Below are 26594 nucleotides of genomic sequence, written 5' to 3'. Positions count from 1 at the left end.
GTGAAGAGAATTATTAATGAAAGTTAATTAATTGGGGTTGGGAACCCCATTGCCAGCTCTTTTTGCAAAATTATTGGATAAGCGGATGAAGCCACTAGTCCATTGGTGAAAGTCTGCCCAACAAGATTGAAAGATAAAACACCACATACTTCCTCATGAGCTATAAAACATTGACACAAATAAGAGGTAATAACTTTTGAATTGTTTAAAGGTAGCACATGAAGTATTTACTTGGAATGGCAGAAAAATACCATGTAGTAGCTAGGTATGGTGGACACAAATGGCATAGGTTTTTGGTTCAAGGATTTGGATGCACGAGAAGAATTCCCTCTCAGTACAAGGCTTTGGCTAGCAAGGTTGTTTGAAGCAAACTCAAGTATGAACCGGTACAGCAAAACTTACATAAGAACATATTGCAAGCATTATAAGACTCTACACTGTCTTCCTTGTTGTTCAAACACCTCACCAGAAAATATCTAGACATTAGAGAGACCAATCATGCAAACCAAATGTCAACAAGCTCTATGGTAGTTCTTCATTAATAGGTGCAAAGTACATGATGCAAGAGCTTAAAGATGATCTATTTGAACACAACAATTGCCAAGTATCAAATTATTCAAGACATTATACCAATTACCACATGAAGCATTTTCTGTTTCCAACCATATAACAATGAATGAAGCAGTTTCAACCTTTGCCATGAACATTAAAAGTAAAGCTAAGAACACCGGTGTTCATATGCAACAGCGGAGCGTGTCTCTCTCCCACACAAAGAATTATAGGATCCGATTTTATTCAAACAAAAACAAAAATAAAAACATACAGACGCTCCATGTAAAGCACATAAGATGTGACGGAATAAAAATATAGTTTCACTAGAGGTTACCTGATAAGTTGTCGATGAAGAAGGGATGCCTTGGGCATCCCCAAGCTTAGATGCTTGAGTCTTCTTGAAATATGCAGGGATGAACCACGGGGGCATCCCCAAGCTTAGACTTTTCACTCTTCTTGATCATATTGTATCATCCTCATCTCTTGACCCTTGAAAACTTCCTCCACACCAAACTCAAAACAAACTCATTAGAGGGTTAGTGCATAATCAAAAATTCACATATTCAGAGGTGACATAATCATTCTTAACACTTCTGGACATTGCACAAAGCTACTGAAAGTTAATGGAACAAAGAAATCCATCCAACATAGCAAAAGTGGCAATGCGAAATAAAAGGCAGAATCTATCAAAACAGAACAGTCTGTAAAGACGAATTTTTTAGGGGCACTTAACTTGCTCATATGAAAAAGCTCAAATTGAACGAAAGTTGCGTACATATCTGAGGATCACACACAAAAATTGGCAGATTTTTCTGAGTTACCTATAGAGAGGGCTACTCAAATTCGTGATAGAAAGAAATCTGTTTCTGCGCAGTAATCCAAATCTAGTATCAACTTTACTATCAAAGACTTTACTTGGCACAAAAATGCAATAAAATAAAGATAAGGAGAGGTTGTTACCGTAGTAACAACTTCCAAGACTCAAATATAAAACAAAAGTGCAGAAGTAAAATAATGGGTTGTCTCCCATAAGCGCTTTTCTTTAACGCCTTTCAACTAGGCGCAGAAAGTGTGAATCAAGTATTATCAAGAGATGAAGCATCAACATCATAATTTGTTCTAATGATAGAATCAAAAGGTAACTTCATTCTCTTTCTAGGGAAGTGTTCCATACCTTTCTTAAGAGGAAATTGATACTTAATATTCCCTTCCTTCATATCAATAATAGCACCAACAGTTCGAAGAAAAGGTCTTCCCAAAATAATGGGACAAGATGCATTGCATTCAATATCCAAGACAACAAAATCGACGGGGACAAGGTTATTGTTAACCGTAATGCGAACATTATCAATCCTCCCCAAATGTTTCTTTATAGAATTATCAGCGAGATTAACATCCAAATAACAATTTTTCAATGGTGGCAAGTCAAGCCTATCATAGAGTTTCTTAGGCATAACAGAAATACTTGCACCAAGATCACATAAAGCATTACATAAAGCATTACAATGAAAGTTATTGACCTTCATCTTAATTATGGGCTCCCAACCATCTTCTAACTTCCTAGGAATAGAAGTTTCAAGTTTTAGTTTCTCTTCTCTAGCTTTAATGAGAGCATTTGTAATATGTTTTGTAAAGGCCAAATTTATAGCACTAGCATTAGGACTTCTAGAAAGTTTTTGTAAGAACTTAATAACTTCAGAGATATGAAAATCATCAAAATCTAAACCATTATGATCTACAGCAATGGGATCATTGTCCCCAATATTTTGAAAAATTTCAGCAGTTTTATCACAAACAGTTTCAGCAGTTTTAGCAGTTTCAGGCAGTTTTGCACGCTTTGCATTAGAAGTAGAAACATTGCTAACACCAATTATTTTACCATTGATAGTAGGAGGTCTAGCAACATGTGAAGCATCAACATTACTAGTGGTGGTAATAGTCCAAACTTTAGCTACATTATTCTCTTTAGCAATTTTTTCCTCTTTTTCCCACCTAGCATGCAATTCAGCCATCAATCTAATATTCTCATTAATTCGAACTTGGATAGCGTTTGCTGTAGCAAATGACTTAATATCTTTAGTTTCATTAGGCATAGCTTTAAATTTTAAAAGATCAACATCAGCAACAAGACTATCAACCTTAGAAGCAAGAATATCAATTTTACCAAGCTTTTCTTCAACAGATTTGTTAAAAGCAGTTTGTGTACTAATAAATTCTTTAAGCATGGCTTCAAGACCAGGGGGTACACTCCTATTATTGTTGTAAGAATTACCATAAGAATTACCATAACCATTACTATTGTTAGAAGGATATGGCCTATAGTTGTTACCAGAATTATTCCTATAAGCATTGTTGTTGAAATTATTATTTTTAATGAAGTTCACATCAACATGTTCTTCTTGAGAAACCAATGAAGCTAAAGGAACATTATTAGGATCAACATTAGATCTACCATTAACAAGCATAGACATAATAGCATCAATCTTATCGCTCAAGGAGGAGGTTTCTTCAACAGAATTTACCTTCTTACCTTGTGGAGCCCTTTCAGTGTGCCATTCAGAGTAATTGATCATCATATTATCAAGAAGCTTTGTTGCGGCGCCTAAAGTGATGGACATAAAAGTACCTCCAGCAGCTGAATCCAATAGGTTCCGCGAAGAAAAATTCAGTCCTGCATAAAAGGTTTGGATGATCATCCAAGTAGCCAGTCCATGGGTAGGGCAATTCTTTACCAAAGATTTCATTCTTTCCCCTGCTTGAGCAACATGTTCATTATCCAATTGCTTAAAATTCATTATGCTACTTCTCAAAGATATAATTTTAGCAGGAGGATAATACCTACCAATGAAAGCATCCTTACATTTAGTCCATGAATCAATACTATTCTTAGGCAAAGATAGCAACCAATCTTTAGCTCTTCCTCTTAAGGAGAAAGGAAACAATTTCAATTTTATAATGTCACCATCTATATCCTTATACTTTTGCATTTCACAAAGTTCAACAAAATTATTAAGATGGGTAGCAGCATTATCAGAACTAACACCAGAAAATTGCTCTCTCATAACAAGATTTAGTAAAGCGGGTTTAATTTCATAAAATTCTGCCGTAGCAGCAGGTGGAGCAATAGGTGTGCATAAGAAATCATTATTATTTGTGCTAGTGAAGTCACACAACTTAGTATTCTCAGGAGTACCTATTTTAGCAGTAGTAAATAAAGCAAACTAAATAAAGTAAATGCAAGTAACTAATTTTTTGTGTGTTTTAAATATTGAGAACGCATACAAGACAGTAAATAAAGTAATGCGAGTAACTAATTTTTTTGTGTTTTCGATATAGAGAACAAACAAAGCAGTAAATAAAGTAAAGTAAAGCAAGACAAAAACAAAGTAGAGAGATTGGAAGTGGGAGACTCCCCTTGCAGCGTGTCTTGATCTCCCTGGCAACGGCGCCAGAAAAAGAGCTTGATAACGCGTAAAGCACACGTCCGTTGGGAACCCCAAGAGGAAGGTGTGATGCGTACAGCAGCAATTTTCCCTCAGTAAGAAACCAATGTTATCGAACCTGTAGGAGTCAAGGGCCACGTGAAGGTTGTTGGCGGAGGAGTGTAGTGCGGCGCAACACCAGGGATTCCGGCGCCAACGTGGAACATGCACAACACAATCAAAATACTTTGCCCCAACTTAACAGTGAGGTTGTCAATCTCACCGGCTTGCTGTAAACAAAGGATTAAACGTATGGTGTGGAAAATGATGTTTGTTTGCAATGAGCAGCAGAGAACAATGTTTGCAGTAGATTGTATTCAGATGTAAAAGAATGGACCGGGGTCCACAGTTCACTAGTGGTAGTGTCTCTCCAATAAGATAAATAGCATGTTGGGTGAACAAATTACAGTTGGGCAATTGACAAATAGAGAGGGCATAACAATGCACATACATATCATGATGACTACTATGAGATTTAATTGGGAATTACGACAAAGTACATAGACCGCTATCCAGCATGCATCTATGCATAAAAAGTCCACCTTCAGGTTAGCATCCGCACCCCTTCCAGTATTAAGTTGCAAACAACAGACAATTGCATTAAGTATGGTGCGTAATGTAATCAACACAAATATCCTTAGACAAAGCATCGATGTTTTATCCCTAGTGGCAACAGCACATCCACAACCTTAGAACTTTTTGTCACTGTCCCAGATTCAATGGAGGCATGAACCCACTATCGAGCATAAATACTCCCTCTTGGAGTTACAAGTATCAACTTGGCCAGAGCCTCTACTAGCAACGGAGAGCATGCAAGATCATAAACAACACATATATGATAGATTGATAATCAACTTGACATAGTATTCCATATTCATCGGATCCCAACAAACACAACATGTAGCATTATAAATAGATGATCTTGATCATGATAGGCAGCTCACAAGATCTAACATGATAGCACAATGAGGAGAAGACAACCATCTAGCTACTGCTATGGACCCATAGTCCAAGGGTGAACTACTCACACATCAGTCCGGAGGCGATCATGATGATGAAGAGTCCTCCGGGAGATGATTCCCCTCTCCGGCAGGGTGCAGGAGGCGATCTCCTGAATCCCCCGAGATGGGATTGGCGCCGGCTGCGTCTCTGGAACTATTTCCGTATCGTGGCTCTCGGTAATAGGGTTTTCACGACGGAGGGTATAAGTAGGCGGAAGGGCAGAGTTGGTGGCGGCGCAGGGGCCCCACACCATAGGCCAGGGCGGGCCCCATGCTGGCCACGCCGCCCTATGGTTACGGCCCCTCGTGGCACCACTTCGTATGCTCTTCGGTCTTCTGGAAGCTCCGTGGAAAAATAAGACCCTGGGCGTTGATTTCGTCCAATTCTGAGAATATTGCCTTTGTAGGATTTCTGAAACCAAAAATAGCAGAACACAGCAACTGGCTCTTCGGCATCTCGTTAATAGGTTAGTGCCGGAAAATGCATAATAATGACATAAAGTGTGTAAAAAACATGTGAGTATCATAATAAAAGTAGCATGGAACATACGAAATTATAGATACGTTTGAGACGTATCAAGGATCTAGACTACTAGAATCACCATAACTTATGTGACTCTTGTTGGAGATATGCCCAAGAGGCAATAATAAATGGTTATTATATATCTTTGTATTTATGATAATGTTTACATACCATGCTATAATTATATTAACCGAAACATTGATACATGTGTGTTATGTAAACAACAAGGAGTCCCTTGTAAGTCTCTTGTATAACTAGCTTGTTGATTAATAGATGATCATAGTTTCATGATCATGAACATTGGATGTTATTAATAACAAGGTTATGTCATTATGTGAATGATGTAATGGACACACCCAATTAAGCGTAGCATAAGATCACGTCATTAAGTTCATTTGCTATAAGCTTTCGATACCTAGTCCTTTCGACCATGAGATCATATAAATCACTTATACCGGAAGGGTACTTTGATTACATCAAACGCCACAGGGAAAGTATGAGTTGAGGCATATGGATCAACAGTGGGATTTGTCCATCCCGTTGACGGATAGATATACTCTGGCCTCTCGGTGGAATGTCGTCTGATTAGCTTGCAAGCATGTGAATGGTTCACAAGAGATGATATACCACGGTACGAGTAAAGAGTACTTGTCTGAGACGAGGTTGAACAAGGTATAGAGATACCGATGATCAAACCTCGGACAAGTAAAATATCGCGTGACAAAGGGAATCGGTATCGTATGTGAATGATTCAATCGATCACTAAGTCATCGTTGAATATGTGGGAGCCATTATGGATCTCCAGATCCCGCTATTGGTTATTGGTCGGAGAGAAGTCTCAACCATGTCTGCATAGTTCGCGAACCGTAGGGTGACACACTTAAGGTTTGATGTCGTTTAAGTAGATATGGAATATGGAATGGAGTTCGAAGTTTTGTACGGAGTCTTGGATGGGATCCAGGACATCACGAGGAGTTCCAGAATGGTCCGGAGAATAAGATTCATATATAGGAAGTCACTTTCCAAGTTTGGAAATGATCCGGTGAATTTATGGAAGGTGGTTTCTAGAATTATCCGGAATAAATCACTATGGAAGGAGGAGTCCCGGAGGGACTCCACAAACCCTAATCAGCCAACCAAGTGGGAGGGTGGAGTCCATGGTGGACTCCACCTCCTTGGCCGGCCAAGTAAAGGGGGAAGGGGAGAGTCCCTGTCCCTCTAGGTTTCGTCCATAAGGCAGTTTTTCTGTTGGGGTCTTATTCGAAGACTTTGGGCAAACCCTTGGGGTTCCACCTATATAATGAGGAGGAGAGGGAGGGGCTGCCCATGGCTTGGCCGCACCACCTAGGGCATCCAAGGGCCGGCGCCCAAGTGCCCCTCCCCTCTCCCCAAACCCTATCCTCTCCTCCTCCACATAATACTCCCGCAGCGTATAGGCGAAGCCCTGCCGGAGTTCTCCACCACCACCGCCACCACGCCGTCATGCTGCCGGGATTCCGAGGAGGATCTACTACTTCCTCTGCCCACTGGAACGGGGAGGAGGACGTCGTCTTCATCAACACCGAACGTGTGACCGAGTACGGAGGTGCTGCCCGATTGTGGCACCGTCAAGATCTTCTACGCGCTTTTGAAAGCAGCAAGTGATCATCTTCTGCAACAACGAGATCTAATTTCGTAGGCTTTGGAAATATTCAAAGGTTAGTCTCATGATCCCCTCGTTGCTACCATCTTCTAGATTGCATCTTGGCTTGTTTTTCGTTCTTGCGGTAGGAAAATTTTTGTTTTCTATGCTACGAATCCCATCAGTGGTATCAGAGCCGTGTCTATGCATAGATTGGTTGCACGAGTAGAACACAAAGTTTTTGTGGGCGTTGATGCTTTGTTGTCTTTAGTTCGTGTTCTTTGCATCTTGCGGCATGGTGGGATGAAGCGGCTCGGGCTAACTTTACATGACCGCGTTCATGAGACTTGCTCCACGTTCGACATGCAACTTGTATTGCATAAGTGGCTTTGCGGGTGTCTATCTCTACCACCATAGTGAAGATTCAATTTACTCTTTTTATTGAAAACACTAGTATCACCGTTGTGGTTCATGTTCGTAGGTAGATTGGATCTTACTCGAAAACCCTAAACCACGTAAAATATGCAAACCAAATTAGAGAGGTCTAACTTGTTTTTGCAGGGTTTGGTGATGTGATATGGCCATGATGTGATGATGAATATGTATGAGATGATCATTATTGTATTGTGGCACCGGCAGGAGCCTTATGGTTGTCTTTAAATTTCATGTTGAGTAGTATTTCAAAGTAGTTGTAATAGTTGCTACATGAGGTGAACAACCATGAAGACGGAGCCATAGACCTTGACGCTACGCCGACGATGATGGAGATCATGCCCGTTGATGATGGAGATCATGTCCGTGCTTTGGAGATGAAGATCGAAGGCGCAAAGACTAAAGGGCCATATCATATCACATATGAATTGCATGTGATGTTAATCCTTTATGCATCTTATTTTGCTTAGAACGCGACGGTAGCATTATAAGATGATCCCTCACATTAATATCAAGATAATAAAGTGTTCTCCCCTCGTATGCACCGTTGCAACAGTTCGTCGTTTCGAAGCATCTCGTGATGATCGGATGTGATAGACTCTACGTTCACATACAACGGGTGTAAGCCATGTTTGCACACGCGGAATACTTGGGTTTGCTTGACGAGCCTAGCATGTACAGACATGGCCTCGGGACAACGGAAACAGAAAGGTTGAACACGAGTCATATGGATGATATGATCAACATGTTGATGTTCACCATTGAAGCTACATCATCTCACGTGATGATCGGTTTTGGTGTAGTGGATGTGGATCGTGTACCACTTAACAACTATGAGGGATGTTGTATTAAGTGGGAGTTCATTAGTAATTAGATTAAAACATGAACTAATTATCATAAACATAGTCTGAGTAGTATTTTGAATTAATTTTGTAGTATTGGCATCCGTTTTCTACCATGCACTAGTCTTGTAATTGAGATAGAAATACTGTTAAGTCTGACAAGAAACTTTACGGACTGGTACCGTATTGTTAAAGAATCAAAAAAAATGATTAAGTCCTATTGCAAACTTTTAGTAAACCTCATATTGTTGATTCAAAGAGCTATGGTTTCAATTAGTACCTAAAGTCATCTTGTCTCCGTGAAACTTGAAGTTCAAATCCGTTTTGAAAATTAAGGAGCTGGAAATTTTGTTTTCAGAAATAAGCGAGGTATGAGATATATGTGATATCTAAGACCTTGTTGCAAGGTGATAGAATATAATTTGGTGAGACTACATAAACTCATAAGTTTTATGGGAATGTATGAAGGTTGAAGACGCCTGGCGTCCCAATCCTCCAACTATTGGGGCACTAATGATATTCGCATATCCATGAAGTGATCTTCCTTAGTATGCACCGTTGCTAAGACTCGTCGTTTCGAAGCATCTCGTGATGATCGGGTGTTATAGATTCTACGTGTGCATACAACGGGTGCAAGCCAGATTTGCACATGCGAATACTGAGGTTAAACTTTACGAGCCTAGCATGTACAGACATGGTCTCGGAAAGTCATCATGATATGATGGATAAAATTATGAGTGAAATTGTTCATCATATTAAAAGGTTACTAATAGTGAAATCCGGAACACTTGTCATATGATGATCAACTTCAAAGTAAGAACCTCAAGGTTATTGGTATTTGACCAACAAACCTAGAAGTTATTGATGTTGAAGTGTTTTTCTGAATAATGAGGAAAGCTAAAAGAGAAACTACAAAAAAAATTATTGGCAAAAAGAAAGAAAAGACTAGAAAGTCTAGCTCAGGTGTATATAAATGATATACATGTTATGGATATATTCCTTGTTTGGTCACACAATGAAATTCTTGCGTATTTGTACCATATATTGGTTGGTATGAAGTGTCAAACAAAACAACGTAATACAAGAATACAATGGCATAAGTGACTGACAAGGAATATGATAGGAATGCATGTCTGGAACAAAAATAAAGTGTTATTATGTTCATCGTTGGCATTCTATCTAGCCCTTAGAATTTATAATAAAGAACTTAATAATTGTTATTTTGCTCTGGTCAAATGAAAACAATGAGTTGTTCAAATTATGACATTACTCCATGTATGATGGATAAGTTATTATAAATCTTAATGGTGAAACACACATGCATAACACTGGCGCTAAAATGCCATAAGGAAAATGATTTGAATTCCACTTATTTGTGGAACTGCCATTTAGGTCATATCAGAAAGGAACGCATGAAGGAACTCCATGCAAATGGATTTTTGGAGTCATTTGATTTTTGAATCATTTGGCGCTTGCAAATCTTTTCTAAAAGAGAATGACTGAAATACCGTTCACATGCCAAGAATTGAACGGGCAACTAACTTAGTGGAAACATACATGATCATGTATACGGTTCACTAGGCATAGTTGTGTGCGGGATATTCTTCTACTTCATGAAAACTTCCAACAATGAATTGAGTGTATATATGTGGATATATTCGATAAGGAAGAAATTTGAAACATTTGAATGGATTCAAATAAATTTCAGCATGAAGTGGAAATCATCGTAATAGCAAAGTCAAATATCTATGATTGGATCATGGTGGAAATATTTAAATTACGAGTTTTAGCAAACAACTAAGAGAGTTATGAAATTGTTCTATAACTCGCGTTTCTTGGAGTATCATAGTGATGATGGTGTATCCGAGAGACGTATCCAAACCTTGCTGGATTAATGATGAAATAAAATGACACCATTATATTTTTGTGGATTATGCTTTAGAGACTACCGCTTTTACACTGAATAGAGCATCATCATGATCCATTGAAATGACACCATACGAGTTATGGCATGGGTATAAACCCTAATAGTCCTTACTTTAAATTTTGGTCTAAGAGTTTACAACCGAAATCGGATGAATGACTTTGTTGGTTATCCCAAAGATTTGATTGGGAATTCTTTCCACTATGGAGACAAAGACAAAAGTGTTTGTCAATATTTCTTACTTATTTCCAAGAAATATTTTCTAGCGAAGTATTTGAGTGGGAAGACAATAGTACTTGATAAGGTTTATGAACCTGAGCATGATGATCAGAGTAGCGCAACATCAGAAATGGTTCTGGGAGCGGCCACGATGATCATGGCTCCCATGTCTACAAAGTGTTATAGTCATGAAGATCGAAGTACCTATTGAAACTTGTAGGTATGGTTTACTTTGTGATCAAATAAATGATTTGTGAACAAAGGATTGATTTTGAACAATGATAAACCAACTACATACAAAGAAGCTATGATGGGCCCTGACTCCGTTAAAATGGCTATGCGCCATGAAATCCAAGATAGATGAATACTTTTTGAAAGTAAATGGATCTATAAAATTGATGGACTTGGATGAAATATCCTTGAAGAAGCTCGACTTGTCGAAAATTTGTTTACGACAAAGTTCAAAGAGTTGACTACGATAAGATTAGATCTTCCGTAGCAATGCTTATAGTCTATGTGGATTATGCTAGTAGGATGGCAAAATACATTACTTATCAGAAGTATGTATTAAAGGTATATACAAGATACAACCAAGAGTTTTGCTGGTCCGTGGAATACTAGATAGGTATACAAACTTTAATTGGATGAAGTGAGTATCGCGGAGTTGGAATCTTCACCGGATGAAATTAAGTGGGAGCGCTGAGACATATTTATAATACTTTATGTAGATGACATATAGTTGGTTATAAATGATGTAATTATATACTTGATTAAAATGTTTCATTGAGAAATTAGCTTCAATAAAAGGATATGGACTGAAACAAATTTAGTGTCAAGATCTATAAAGATAGATTGAAACACATTATAAGTTTAAGTCAAAATACATAGAATGGATATTGAAGTAGTTCAATATAGAAATATTAAGAAAATGTTCTTGTCATGTGAAGGTTTAACAAGACTTGAGTGTATCTTACACTCAATGAGTAAAAACACATGAGTGATTATAGATCACAAATAATATGTACACAATCAGATGTCTTGTGCTCTTAAAAGTGTTATGAGCATGTACCAGAATGATTCATGTGATGATTATTGAAAAATAGTAAGAATATTCTTGAGTACTTAAGAAGAACCAAGGATATAGTTTTGTATGGAGAAATGACAAACAAATCGTTGTAAGATGTTGCACCGATATTGGTTTTGTCACATATAAAAATAAAATTTCAATCTCAAATTGGACTAAGCATTGTTTAAAATGTAGCACAATGAGCTAGAAGTTGTCTATGCTAGATTTAGATGAGTTCTAAATATTGTGACGGATTCTACAAACGAAGGCAGAGTATGTCATTGTTTTGACAATGACTGAGGATGTTAAGTCAAGAAGTTCTTTGAGAATTTGGTGTAGTTCCGATAGTGTCAGAACTTTGAAGCTATATTGTGTGTGACAATATTAGTGACATATTTCAGACCGCGGAATTAAGGTTCCACCAGAAGACCAAACATATTTAATGCCGACTCATTTGGAAATGAGTGATGCGTTGAGACGCAAATGAATTACAAAATACATACGTTTCTAAGCGTGTCAGATCCGTTGACTAAAACCTCTCCCATGAGCAAAACATGATAAAACACCAGAAGGCCAAGGTGTTATATCTTTACAAATGTAAACTAGATTATTGACTCTAGTGCAAGTGGGAGACTGTTGGAGATATGCCCAACAGGCAATAATAAATGGTTATTATATATATTTGTATTTATGATAATGTTTACATACCATGCTATAATTATATTAACCGAAACATTGATACATGTGTTTTATGTAAACAACAAGGAGTCCCTAGTAAGCCTCTTATATAACTAGCTTGTTGATTAATAGATGATCATAGTTTCATGATCATGAACATTGGATGTTATTAATAACAAGGTTATGTCATTATGTGAATGATGTAATGGACACACCCAATTAAGCGTAGCATAAGATCACGTCATTAAGTTCATTTGCTATAAGCTTTCGATACATAGTTACCTAGTCCTTTCGACCATGAGATCATATAAATCACTTATACCGGAAGGGTACTTTGATTACATCAAACGCCACTGCGTAAATGGTTGGTTATAAAGGTGGGATTAGGTATTCGGAAAGTATGAGTTGAGGCATATGGATCAACAGTGGGATTTGTCCATCCCGATGACAGATAGATATACTCTGGGCCCTCTCGGTGGAATGTCGTCTGATTAGCTTGCAAGCATGTGAATGGTTCACAAGAGATGATATACCACTTCGCATTTTAGTAAAGAGTACTTGTCTGAGACGAGGTTGAACAAGGTATAGAGATACCGATGATCAAACCTCGGACAAGTAAAATATCGCGTGACAAAGGGACTCGGTATCGTATGTGAATGGTTCAATCGATCACTAAGTCATCGTTGAATATGTGGGAGCCATTATGGATCTCCAGATCCCGCTATTGGTTATTGGTAGGAGAGGAGTCTCAACCATGTCTGCATAGTTCGCGAACCGTAGGGTGACACACTTAAGGTTTGATGTCGTTTAAGTAGATATGGAATATGGAATGGAGTTCGAAGTTTTGTTCGGAGTCTCGGATGGGATCCAGGACATCACAAGGAGTTCCGGAATGGTCCGGAGAATAAGATTCATATATAGGAAGTCACTTTCCAAGTTTGGAAATGATCCGGTGAATTTATGGAAGGTGGTTCCCTAATCAGCCAACCAAGTGGGAGGGTGGAGTCCATGGTGGACTCCACCTCCTTGGCCGGCCAAGTAAAGGGGGAAGGGGAGAGTCCCTGTCCCTCTAGGTTTCGTCCATAAGGCAGTTTTTCTGTTGGGGTCTTATTCGAAGACTTTGGGCAAACCCTTGGGGTTCCACCTATATAATGAGGAGGAGAGGGAGGGGTGTGCCCATGGCTTGGCCGCACCACCTAGGGCATCCAAGGGCCGGCGCCCAAGTGCCCCTCCCCTCTCCCCAAACCCTAGCCTCTCCTCCTCCACATAATACTCCCGCAGCGCATAGGCGAAGCCCTGCCGGAGTTCTCCACCACCACCGCCACCACGCCGTCGTGCTGCCGGGATTCCGAGGAGGATCTACTACTTCCGCTGCCCGCTGGAACGGGGAGGAGGACGTCGTCTTCATCAACACCGAACGTGTGACCGAGTACGGAGGTGCTGCCCGATTGTGGCACCGTCAAGATCTTCTACGGGCTTTTGAAAGCGGCAAGTGATCATCTTCTGCAACAACGAGATCTAATCTCGTAGGCTTTGGAAATCTTCAAGGGTTAGTCTCGTGATCCCCTCGTTGCTACCATCTTCTAGATTGCATCTTGGCTTGTTTTTCGTTCTTGCGGTAGGAAATTTTTTGTTTTCTATTCTACGAATCCCATCAATTCTTCACCAATTTCACCCCTCCCCTTTGTTCCTAGATCTTTCTTAGATGATAAGAATGGTATTAGGCATTGTTGGGACTCTTCCAAGATCTTATATAAAGGACGGGACAACCACCACACAGAGCAAATCTCCATCTACAACACGCGGAAGCCATACTGGCATGCCTTCTCCATCTCCACCACTCTTAATCCACATGTAATTCTTTAATCATTCATTCGCCTTTCATATTGTTATATCATGTTTCTTTCCTCCATGTGCGGGTAGTTCACTTTGTTCTTTGGGAGATGGAGAAACTCTAGCATCACCACGAATTGAAATAAAGATGATGTTGCATTTACTTGTATGTGTAGTAAGTTTTTCAGTGATATTCCGTGAATGTCGACTGCATAATATTTCAACCCTTGAGGACTAGAAGGAAGTTATCAATTTGTGTTCGTTGGTGGATGGTATGCTCACCGTGAGGTGATATGTAGCCACCACTAGCCATGCATCAACGAGTGAGCACGGAGATCCAAGAGTGGATATCCATAACCATGGGAGACCCTTTATTTCTCTCACTCATGCATATATATACTCTACGCACATATATAAAGTTTCATGAAAAACATGTATTTTTACGACATGTGTAAAAAAGATAATTCTTGGTGCGGGACTTTTTTACGAGACATTTTGTCTTCTTACAACACTTCATATATTTCTTCACAAAATATTTCGAGACATGTAAAAGATACAAACATGTACATTCTCAAAAAAAATCTTCTAATTTTTTTTAAAAATGTGTTTACCATAATAGAAACATCTACTCCTATGAGCCAAAATGAGGCATCCGTAGAAAATGTCAAGATGGTCCTCTCAAGATAAATAAGCAAAACAAGCAGAACAGAAAATGCAATGACTTAATGAAATGATATAACGTGCACCACCAAACAAGATGCCCGCCTTTCTGTGCAGCCTTGCAGCCTGATTGCAAGTTATCTACTGCTATCTCTGTTCTGAAATAAAATACGTTTTGAAAAGCTAACTTAGTAATGAACTTTTTTCAATGGTGATGCTAACTTTAGCAAGTTTCTTCAATGATAATTTAGTAACTTACATTATAAAGATAATAACTTACATTATCGAGCATGCTAATTTAGTAACCTTCTTTAAAATAGTAATTTTGTAATGACATTGAAGAAATATCACTAAAATAATTCCGTTCCTTTCAGTTCTTCAATGATATTTAGTTACTTTCTTCAATGACATTTCGGAGCGGAAGTAATAACTTCCATTATCGAGTATGATTTGAAGAAAAATGGTAGCTGGAGTAGTAGTATACATAGAACAGGAAATGCTAGGATTAAACGGCTCCCCTCTTCTACATTAGGCATGTGGGTAGCCCTAGCTAGGTCCCCTGATAAAGAAAAGGTTACATCCTGATGACGATAAACATGAGGGACGTACGTTTGCAGATGCGTGCCTCCTTATTTATGTTCGAACGAGGTGGTTCGTTATAGATTAATTTCTACAATATTGCTTATAAGCTAATTAAGTATTTTATTTCTAGCTAGCTAGCTTCAGGTCAGTTCAGTTCAGTCGGCCCCTCTCCGACGGCGGCGTCGACGACAAGATGGCGTCGAGCGCCTCCTTCACCTGGGAGATCTCCGGCGCCATGGCTCCTTGCACCGGCCAGAACTCGTCCGTCGCCAGCACCTGCGATTCGATCATGTCAGAATGACAGAATTCCACAGGCCGATGCAAACAGAATTCAGTTCAGACTTGAGAGAACAGAAGTACGCACCTTGACTTGCATCTGCAGAAACTTGACGTAGCTGATGGCCTTCTCGAGCATGATGACCATGTCGACCTTGGTGCCGTTGGGTACCAGCTGCTGCAGCGTCCGCAGCCGCTCGCTGATCTTCTCCCGACGGTTCTGCAACACGATTCAGAGAAAGGGCACGTTCAGATCCAGCAAAATTCCAAGGGAATTCGAGCGGTGGCAGTAGGAGAAGCAGCGCAGATTTGGCAGCGAAACTCAACTACCTTTGCCGTGAGGCTTTGCGGGTCCTTGGGCGGGGTGGTGGTGGGCGCCGGCGGCTTCGGCTTGCTCGTCTCCCTGCTCGCGACGCACTGCCTCTTAGCGGCCCGCGGCTCCGCATCATGCATGCGCACCGAAGAGGGCCGTTTCTGTGTGGAGAGGCGCGCCGGCGCCGCGACGTCAGGCGAGCCCGTGCCGTTGGGCGTGCTCGGGAACAGCAGCCCGAACGGCCGGCGCGCGCCGCCGGACCTCTGCGTGAGGCTGAAGCAGCCGGAGGCCGGGTCAAAGCCTATGCTGGACGACGCCGGCGCGGCCTGGTCGTCCTCCATGGCGTCGATCCACGCGTCGCAGTCCGCCTCCTCGTCCGCAACCACCGCCGCCACGGCCTGTTCTCCGTGGCCATGCGCTGCCCGGTCGAACGCCAGCATGGACGGCCCCGCGCCCGCCCAGCTCGCGCTATTCGGCACGTCGTGGGCGTAGCCGTAGCCCCCGAAGTCGAACAGCGCCGACGCGTCGGCACCGCCGAGCAGCGCGTCGAACGTGGACGCCTCGTCTACGAAGCCGCCGTCGTACAACGTCATCGGCTCCCGCACTAACGCCATGATCACGATTACACGTACCTACCTAGCTAAGCTCGCGCTACTATCTATAAGTGGGCGGCAGCAGCTAAACCAAGCTCCAGGTGTCTAGCTAAGTAGCTATGTATAATCTGTTGCACTTTGTGCGACCTACAACGATCTAGGTCTGTAGCTGTGTGCAACCGGCGGCAATGGAGTGTGTGGTGGCTTCGGGCCATGCCCCGACCATATATATAGATGCGGCGGCGCGGAGAGGCCCGAGCCACGGCGGCCACATGGGCGTGTGGGAGGAGGATTATACAAAGCACCTCGGCATTAAATGCTCGAGGTATATAGGCGATCAAGCTGCCGATCCTTGCCGTGGCTGTGTCCCTCTCCTCTGTTCCCGGAGCCTGAGCTCCATGGCGGATCTCACGCAATCGGGTTTGAGTGGAGCTCCATCCACAAGGCAGGAAGGTTATTGGCTTATCGCGGGTGCAAGCGTAAGAGGCATGGCAAATTGGCAATAACCCGTGACGAGGAGGGGAAGCAGGGAGCGGGAGGCGCGGCGGAGACGACGGGCTCTCCCACGCGCGGCTCCTCTCTTCTCACGTGGCCATGGGACGCAGCGGCTGGTTCAGCGAGCTGCATATGCCTATTTCTGCTTGCCATGCCTTCTCCTTTATTGCGGGCATCCAATGGGAATGGGGTATAGGAAAGGCGTCGATCGATATCCTACATTTCTTCCTTTCAAGAACACGTAGAGGCTTTCTGAGACGTTCCTTGGAGGGACAAAAGAAAATACTCCCTCCGTCCACAAATAAATGGACATCTAGCCCTAAAATTTGTCCATAAAAGAGTGTATGTTGTCGTGGGAGTTGACAATCTCTGGGGTGTAACTTTTCTTCAGATCCCGGCAACGGCGCCAGAAAAAGAATTGCTTGTGACGGTAAAGCACACATCCATTGGGAACCCCAAGAGGAAGGTGTGATGCGTACAGCAGCAAGTTTTCCCTCAGTAAGAAAAACCAAGGTTATCGAACCAGTAGGAGATGAAGGCCACGTGAAGGTTGTTGGTCGAGGAGTGTAGTGCGGCGCAACACCAGAGATTCCGGCGCCAACATGGAACCTGCACAACACAATCAAAATACTTTGCCCCAACTTAACAGTGAGGTTGTCAATCTCACCGGCTTGCTGTAAACAAAGGATTAAACGTATAGTGTGGAGAATGATGTTTGTTTGCAAAAAACAGCAGAGAACAATGATTGCAGTAGATTGTATTTCAGATGTAAAAGAATGGACCGGGGTCCACAGTTCACTAGTGGTGTCTCTCCAATAAGATAAATAGCATGTTGGGTGAACAAATTACAGTTGGGCAATTGACAAATAGAGAGGGCATAGCAATGCACATACATATCATGATGACTAATATGAGATTTACTTAGGGCATTACGACAAAGAACATTGACCGCTATTCAGCATGCATCTATGCCTAAAAAGTCCACCTTCGGGTTAGCATCCGCACCCCTTCCAGTATTAAGTTGCAAACAACAGACAATTGCATTAAGTACTGTGCGTAATGTAAACAATACAAATATCCTTAGACAAAGCATTCATGTTTTATCCCTAGTGGCAACAGCACATCCATAACCTTAGAACTTTCTGTCACTGTCCCAGATTCAATGGAGGCATGAACCCACTATCGAGCATAAATACTCCCTCTTGGAGTCACAAGTATCAACTTGGCCAGAGCCTCTAGTAGCAACGGAAAGCATGCAAGATCATAAACAACACATATATGATAGATCAATAATCAACTTGATATAGTATTCCATATTCATCGGATCCCAACAAACACAACATGTAGCATTACAATAAGATGATCTTGATCATGATAGGCAGCTCACAAGATCTAAACATGATAGCACAATAGGAGAAGACAACCATCTAGCTACTGCTATGGATCCATAGTCCAAGGATGAACTACTCACGCATCAGTCCGGAGGCGGGCATGGTGATGTAGAGCCCTCCGGTGATGATTCCCCTCTCCGGCAGGGTGCCGGAGGCGATCTTCAGAATCCCCCGAGATGGGATTGACGGCGGCGGCGTCTCTGAAACTTTTCTCGTATCGTGGAACTCGGTACTAGGGTTTTCGCGACGGAGATAATATGTAGGCGAAGGGGCAGAGTCGGGGGACGCTCGAGGGGCCCACCCCATAGGGCGGCGCGGCCAGGGGTGGGGCCGCGCCCCCTAGGGTGTGGCCGCCTCGTCGCCCCTCTTCGTCTCCTCTTCGGACTTCTGGAAGGCTCCGTGGAAAATAAGACCGTGGGCTTTTGTTTCGTCCAATTCCGAGAATATTTTCTGTGTAGGATTTCTGAAACCAAAAACAGCAGAAAACAGGAACTGGCGCTTCGGCATCCTGTTAATAGGTTAGTGCCGGAAAATGCATCAAAATGATATAAAGTGTATATAAAACATGTGAGTATTGTCATAAAACTAGCATGGAACATAAAAAATTATAGATACGTTTGAGACGTATCAAGCATCCCCAAGCTTAGTTCCTACTCGCCCTCGAGTAGGTAAACGATAACAAGGATAATTTCTGAAGTGACATGCTACTATCATAATCTTGATCAATACTATTGTAAAGCATATGAGATGAATGCAGTGATTCAAAACAATGGTAAAGATAATGACTAAATAACTAAATCATATAGCGAAGACTTTTTCATGAATAGTACTTTTAAGACAAGCATCAATAAGACTTGCATAAGAGTTAACTCATAAAGCAATAAATTCTTAATAGAAGATTTTGAAGCAACACAAAGGAAGATATAAGTTTCAGCAGTTGCTTTCATCTTTCAACATGTATATCTCATGGATAATTGTCGACACAAAGTAATATGATGAATGCAAATAAGCAAGTACGTAAGAATCAATGCACACAGTTGACACAAGTGTTTGCTTCTAAGATAGAAAGAAGTAGGTAAACTGACTCAACACAAAGTAAAATAAAGGCCCTTCGCAGAGGGAAGCAGGGATTACTCATGTGCTAGAGCTTTTATTTTGAAAACATGGAAACAATTTTGTCAACGGTAGTAATAATTCATATGTGTTTTGCATAAAACATCCTAGTTGCAAGCCTCATGCATCGAATACCAATAGTGCTTGCACCTTGTCCTAATTAGCTCGGATTTCCATGGATTATCATTGCATTACATATGTTTCAACCAAGTGTCACAAAGGGGTACATCTATGCCACCTGTACAAAGGTCCAAGGAGATAAATCGCATTTGATTTCTCGATTTTGATAGATCTCAACTTGAGGACATCCATACCGCGATAACATAGAAAACAGATGATGGACTCCTCTTTAATGCTTAAGCATTCAACAACAGATAATATTCTCATAAGAGATTTGAGGATTAATGTCCAAGCTGAAACTTCCACCATGATACATGGCTTTTGTTAGCGACCCAATGTTCTTCTCTAATAATATGCATACTCAAACCATTCAACTCATGGCAAATCTCTCTTACTTCAGACAAGGTGAACATGCATAGCAACTCACATGATATTCAACAAAGGTGTAACAGTTGATGGCGTCCCCAGAAACATGGTTACCGCTCAACAAGCAAATTATAAGAAATAAGATACATAAGCGACATATTCTTTACCACAATATAGTTTTTAGGCTACTTTCCCTTGAGCTATGTATTGCAAAGACAAGGAATGAAATTTTTAAAGGTAGCACGCAAGCAATTTACTTTGGAATGGCAGAAAAATACCACATAGTAGGTAGTTATGGTGGACACAAATTACATAAGTTTTGGCTCAAGGTTTTGGATGCACGAGAAGCATTCCCTCTCAGTACAAGGCTTTGGCTAGCAAGGTTGTTTGAAGCAAACACATGTATGAACCGGTACAGCAAAACTTACATAAGAACATATTGCAAGCATTATAAGACTCTACACTGTCTTCCTTGTTGTTCAAACACTTTTACCAGAAAATATCTAGACTTTAGAGAGACCAATCATGCAAACCAAATTTCAACAAGCTCTACGGTAGTTCTCCACTAATAGGTTTAAACTACATAATGCAAGAGCTTAAACATGATCTATTTGAGAGCTCAAAACAATTGCCAAGTATCAAATTATTCAAGACAATATACCAACTACCACATGAAGCATTTTCTGTTTCCATCCAAATAGCAATGAATGAAGCGGCTTTCAACCTTCGCCAAGAACATTAAAAGTAAAGCTAAGAACACGAGTGTTCAATATGAAAAAGCGGAGCGTGTCTCTCTCCCACACAAGGAATGCTAGGATCCGATTTTATTCAAAAATAAACAAAAATAAAAATATACAGACGCTCCAAGTAAAGCACATAAGATGTGACGGAATAAAAATATAGTTTCACTAGAGGTGACCTGATAAGTTGTCGATGAAGAAGGGGATGCCTTGGGCATCCCGAAGCTTAGATGCTTGAGTCTTCTTGAAATATGCAGGGATGAACCACGGGGGCATCCCCAAGCTTAGACTTTTCACTCTTCTTGATCATATTATATCATCCTCCTCTCTTGATCCTTGAAAACTTCCTCCACACCAAACTCAAAACAATCTCATTAGAGGGTTAGTGCATAATCAAAAATTCACATGTTCAGAGAGGACACAATCATTCCTAACACTTCTGGACATTACCCAAGGCTACTGAAATTTAATGGAGCAAAAAAATCCACTCAAACACAGTAAAGGAGGCAATGTGGAATAAAAGGCAAAATTTGTCAAAACAGAATAGTCCATTAATACGAATTTTTACGAGGCACTTAACATGCTCAGATGAAGAAGCTCAAATTGAATGAAAGTTGCGTACATATCTGAGGATTACTCATGAATTTTCGCATATTTTTTAGAATTTCCTACAGAGAGATCTACTCAAATTCGTGACAGCTAGAAATCTGTTTCTGCGCAGAAATCCAAATCAAGTATCAACCTTACTATCAAAGACTTTACTTGGCACAACAATGCAATAAAGTAAAGATACAAAGGTATTGCTACAATAGTAACAAGCACCTTGACTCAAATATAAAACAAAAATTGCAGAAATAAAATAATGGGTTGTCTCCCATAAGCGCTTTTCTTTAACGCCTTTCAGCTAGGCGCAGAAAGTGTAAATCAAGTAACATCTAGAGAAGAAGCATCAACATCATAATTTGTTCTAATAATAGAATCAAAAGGTAACTTCATTCTCTTTCTAGGGAATTGTTCCATACCTTTCTTAAGAGGGAATTGATATTTAATATTTCCTTCTTTCATATCAATAATAGCACCAACAGTTCGAAGAAAGGGTCTTCCCAGAATAATAGGATAAGATGCATTGCATTCAATATCCAAAACAACAAAATCAACGGGGACAAGGTTATTGTTAACCGTAATGTGAATATTGTCAATCCTCCCCAAAGGTTTCTTTATAGAATTATCGGCAAGATTAACATCCAAATAACAATATTTCAAAGGTGGCAAGTCAAGCATATCATAGAGTTTCTTAGGCATAACAGAAATACTTGCACCAAGATCACATAAAGCATTACAATCAAAATCATTGACCTTCATTTTAATGATGGGCTCCCAACCATCTTCCAACTTCCTAGGAATAGAAGTTTCAAGTTTTAATTTCTCTTCTCTAGCTTTTATGAGAGCATTTGTAATATGTTTTGTAAAGGCCAAGTTTATAGCACTAGCATTAGGACTTCTAGCAAGTTTTTGCAAGAACTTAATAACTTCAGAGATATGACAATTATCAAAATCAAAATCATTATGATCTAAAGCAATGGGATCATTGTCCCCAATACTCTGAAAAATTTCAGCACTTTTATCACAAACAGTTTCAGCAGTTTCAGGCAATTTTGCATGCTTTGTATTAGAAGTAGAAACGTTGCCAACACCAATTATTTTACCATTGATAGTAGGAGGTTTAGCAACATGTGAAGCATCAACATTACTAGTGGTGGTAATAGTCCAAACTTTAGCTATATTATTCTCTTTAGCAAGTTTTTCTTCTCTTTCCCACCTGGCATGCAATTCAGCCATCATTCTAATATTGTCATTAATTCGAACTTGTATAGCGTTTGCTGTAGAAAATGACTTAATATCTTTAGTTTCATTAGGCATAACTTTCAGTTTTAAAAGATCAACATCAGCAGCAAGACTATCAACCTTAGAACCAAGAACATTTTACCAAGCTTTTCCTCAACAGATTTATTAAAAGCAGTTTGTGTACTAATAAATTCTTTAAGCATGACTTAAAGACCATAGGGTACACTCCTACTATTGTTGTAAGAAGTACCATAACCATTACCATTATTAGAAGGATATGGCCTATAGTTGTTACCAAAATTATTCCTATAAGCATTGTTGTTGAAATTATTATTTTTAATGAAGTTCACATCAACATGCTCTTCTTGAGCAACTAATGAAGCTAAAGGAACATTATTAGGATCAACATTAGATCTACCATTAACAAGCATAGACATAATAACATCAATCTTATCACTCAAGGAGGAGGTTTCTTCAACAGAATTTACCTTCTTACCTTGAGGAGTCCTTTCAGTGTGCCATTCAGAGTAGTTGATCATCATATCATCAAGAAACTTTGTTGCGGCACCCAAAGTGATGGACATAAAAGTACCTCCAGCAGCTGAATCCAATAGGTTCCTCGAAGAAAAATTTAATCCTGCATAAAAGGTTTGGATGATCATCCAAGTAGTTAGTCCATGGGTAGGGCAATTCTTTACCAAAGATTTCATTCTTTCCCATGCTTGGGCAACATGTTCATTATCCAATTGCTTAAAATTCATAATGCTACTTCTCAAAGATATAATTTTAGCAGGAGGATAATATCTTCCAATGAAAGCATCTTTACATTTAGTCCATGAATCAATACTATTCTTAGGCAAAGATAGCAACCAATCTTTAGCTCTTCCTCTTAAGGAGAAAGGAAACAATTTCAGTTTTATAATATCCCCATCTACATCCTTATACTTTTGCATTTCACAAAGTTCAACAAAATTATTAAGATGGGCAGCAGCATGATGACCCACAAGTATAGGGGGTGTATCGTAGTATCTTCGATAAGTAAAAATATCGATCCCAACGAGGAGCAAAAGGTGTTGACAAGCAGTTCGATGTAGGATTCACTGTAAATGCTCACAGACAAGTATTCAAGGGGTTTTGATGTAGCAGTTGAATAAAGTACGAGTAAGTAAAGTACGAGAGTAACAATTGCAGTGAGTGGCCCAATCCTTTTTAGCAGAAAGGACAAGCCGGTTTGTTTACTTATAATGACCAAACGTTCTCGAGGACACACGGGATTTTAGTCTAGTGCTTTCGCTACATATGGCTAATTAATCTTCATTGTTTTGATAAGTGTTGTGTGGGTGAACCTATGCTAATGTACCGCCCTTCCTAGGACTAATACATACTTGTGATTATACCCCTTGCAAGCATCCGCAACTACAAGAAAGTAATTAAGATAAATCTAACCACAGCCTTAAACTCTGAGATCCTGCTATCCCTCCTGCATCGATATACCAACGGGGGTTTAGGTTTCTGTCACTCCGGCAACCCCGCAATTGGCAAACGAGTACAAGATGCATTCCCCTAGGCCCATAAAGGTGAAGTGTCGTGTAGTCGACGTTCACACGACACCACTAGAAGAATAACACCACAACTTAAATATCATAACATTGAATATTACTCAACCATACTTCACTACTAACATTTAGACTTCACCCATGTCCTCAAGAACTAAACGAACTACTCACGAGACATCATATGGAACATGATCAGAGGTGATATGATGATGAATAACAATCTGAACATAAACCTTGGTTCAACGGTTTCACTCAATAGCATCAATAACAAGTAGAAATCAACACCGGGAGAGTTTCCCCTATCAAACGGTCAAGATCAAACCCAAATTGTTACAGCGGTGACGATGTGCAGCGGTGGAGACGGCGGTGATGATGATGGAGATGATGATGATGGTGATGGAGATGATGTCCAGCTCGATGACGGTGACGATGGTGTCGATTTCCCCCTCCGGGAGGGAATTTCCCCGGCGGATCTCAGCCTGCCGGAGAGCTCTTTTCTCTCTGGTGTTCTCCGCCCCGCAGAGGCGGCTGTGTCTCTTCGCGACGAATCCCCTGGAGCTTAGGTTTTCGGGATGAAGGTGTACGCAAAGAAAAGGAGGCGAGAGGGGGTTGTGGGCCCCCTCCTCACAGGGCGGCGCGGCCAGGCCTTGGGCCGCGCCAGCCTATGAGGAGGGCCCACCTCGGGTCCCCTCGGCTCCCCCTTTTGGCTTCCTTCGTCATCTGGAAAAATAGGATTTTTCATATAATTTCCGTCAACTGTTGATCTTCCGAAATATTGCATTCTGACGGCGCTTTTTCCAGCAGAATCCTGACTCCGGTGCGCGATCCTCCAATAATCATGAATCATGCAAAATAGATGAAATAACATAAGTATTATCCCCAAATATGAAATATATCAATGAATAACAGCAAATTATGATACAAAATAGTGATGCAAATTGGACGTATCAACTCCCCCTGTGGTGACCCGGCATACCACTGCATGGTGTAGTATGCAAGTCTGATATAACACCAATGAAACACCGTTCCACTAGTATTATATCGCTCAGAGTGGTACAACAGAAACATTTGCGGGTCCAAGGCATGTCTATAGAATTACAACACTGACTCTGTTACATAAGATCAGCACATCCTCCTACTTTACAATGAGGTAAAACTGCAAATAAACTCCAGAAGAGCGACTCGTAGTCTAGTCCTATCACGAACTCTATTTGTAGAGTATTTGACTAGCTATAGAGGCTATGAATAGATTCTAGCTAAGTAGGAGCTAGATTTAGGAAGCTAGTTCTATTCTATGGCTAAACTAGGTTTTCTCCTTGTTGGATGTGGTATCTGACTCCTCTGACAGGGTCCTGTCTCTTGAAGTAGTTGTTGACTCCTCGGCCTTCGAGTTGCACTGTAGATCCTCCTTCGATGCCTCCATATCTAAGCAGGGGATTTAAGAGTGGAATGAGTACGAGAGTACTCAACAAGTTCATTATAGGAAAGAGGTGTTTAATGCACTAGCTACGGCATTAGACCAGAAAGTCTAATACCAATGCAGGTTTTCATAATCATTTCTCCAAAGGGTTGCTTTTATTCAGAAGAACTATGTCCGTCAGCCTTCACCGGTTTACTAGAACTTCATGGAGCTCCTTTCCGGCCGCGTTCGCAGTTCCATATCCCGGAACAGGGAGTGACAGGTCACGGTTCTTTACACTCTGCAGAGGTGTGTTGCTTTACCCATAAGAGATCTTAACCTTGGTGCCAACCGGGTGATCTTCCCGTCCACACTTCCTATGGTGTGAGGCCCGGTATAAGGTCTAGCCAATCATGTTCCTCCGCTACCTCGAACACCCACCCGTTGTTGCATGCCCCGACCCTGGGTCCACGCCGGTCCCATTATTCCTGTAGATTTCAAGGTGGACCCCGACCACGACGACAGTGCTGGGCTCTACCATACACTCCTACGCCGGTAGCTGCAACCCATCATAGACCGCAATACCGTGGGGACTTAGGACTCTCCAACCTCACCGCTTGCTCCTTCGGGCGACAAGTGTACTACGGACTATGCCGTGGGGACTTAGGACTCCCCAGCCTCACCGCTTGCCCCCTTGGATTACAAGTGTACTACGGTAAAGCGCATCCGTTGATGAACGAGAAGTGGAAACACTTTTGACTATTCCGTCCCACTCCGGATCTTATGGTTAACACGGTTATTACGGCACAAGAATCACTGGCGACATTTGTTGTTTAATCCTAGATGGATATAAACCCGTGCAATGGAACCTCCACCATATCAACACAATCCATGGTTCCATTGCCCACCACATAGTCATATTCATAGTTATGAAAGTAGTGGTTTTGATTTTTATGCAATAGTGATAACCAT

The 26594-nt window shown here is 40.9% G+C and overlaps 1 protein-coding gene across 1 annotated transcript; it reads right to left on the bottom strand.

Moving 5' to 3' along the window:
• Positions 1-15333: 15333 nt before the first annotated feature.
• Positions 15334-16775, bottom strand: LOC127309388 (uncharacterized). The gene is made up of 3 exons (XM_051340259.2): positions 16022-16775; positions 15780-15911; positions 15334-15691 (listed from the first exon to the last, which is right to left on the bottom strand). Exons 1-3 carry the CDS (start codon positions 16616-16618, stop codon positions 15566-15568), a joined length of 855 nt encoding a protein of 284 aa, XP_051196219.1. The 5' UTR covers positions 16619-16775; the 3' UTR covers positions 15334-15565.
• Positions 16776-26594: the final 9819 nt, after the last annotated feature.

Source organism: Lolium perenne, chromosome 6 (genome assembly GCF_019359855.2).
Source record: "Lolium perenne isolate Kyuss_39 chromosome 6, Kyuss_2.0, whole genome shotgun sequence".
Classification (NCBI taxonomy): Eukaryota; Viridiplantae; Streptophyta; class Magnoliopsida; order Poales; family Poaceae; genus Lolium; species Lolium perenne.
Note: the sequence above shows the minus strand (reverse complement) of the source record. Positions and strands in the feature narration are given on the sequence as shown.

Excerpts from the sequence above, each read along its gene's own strand:
- LOC127309388 (XM_051340259.2), bottom strand. The coding sequence starts at position 16,618 with ATGGCGTTAGTGCGGGAGCCGATGACGTTGTACGACGGCGGCTTCGTA. Across the intron at positions 15,912-16,021 it reads CGCAAAGCCTCACGGCAAAG|AACCGTCGGGAGAAGATCAG; the intron begins GTAGTTGAGTTT and ends ATCGTGTTGCAG. Across the intron at positions 15,692-15,779 it reads TTCTGCAGATGCAAGTCAAG|GTGCTGGCGACGGACGAGTT; the intron begins GTGCGTACTTCT and ends ATCGAATCGCAG.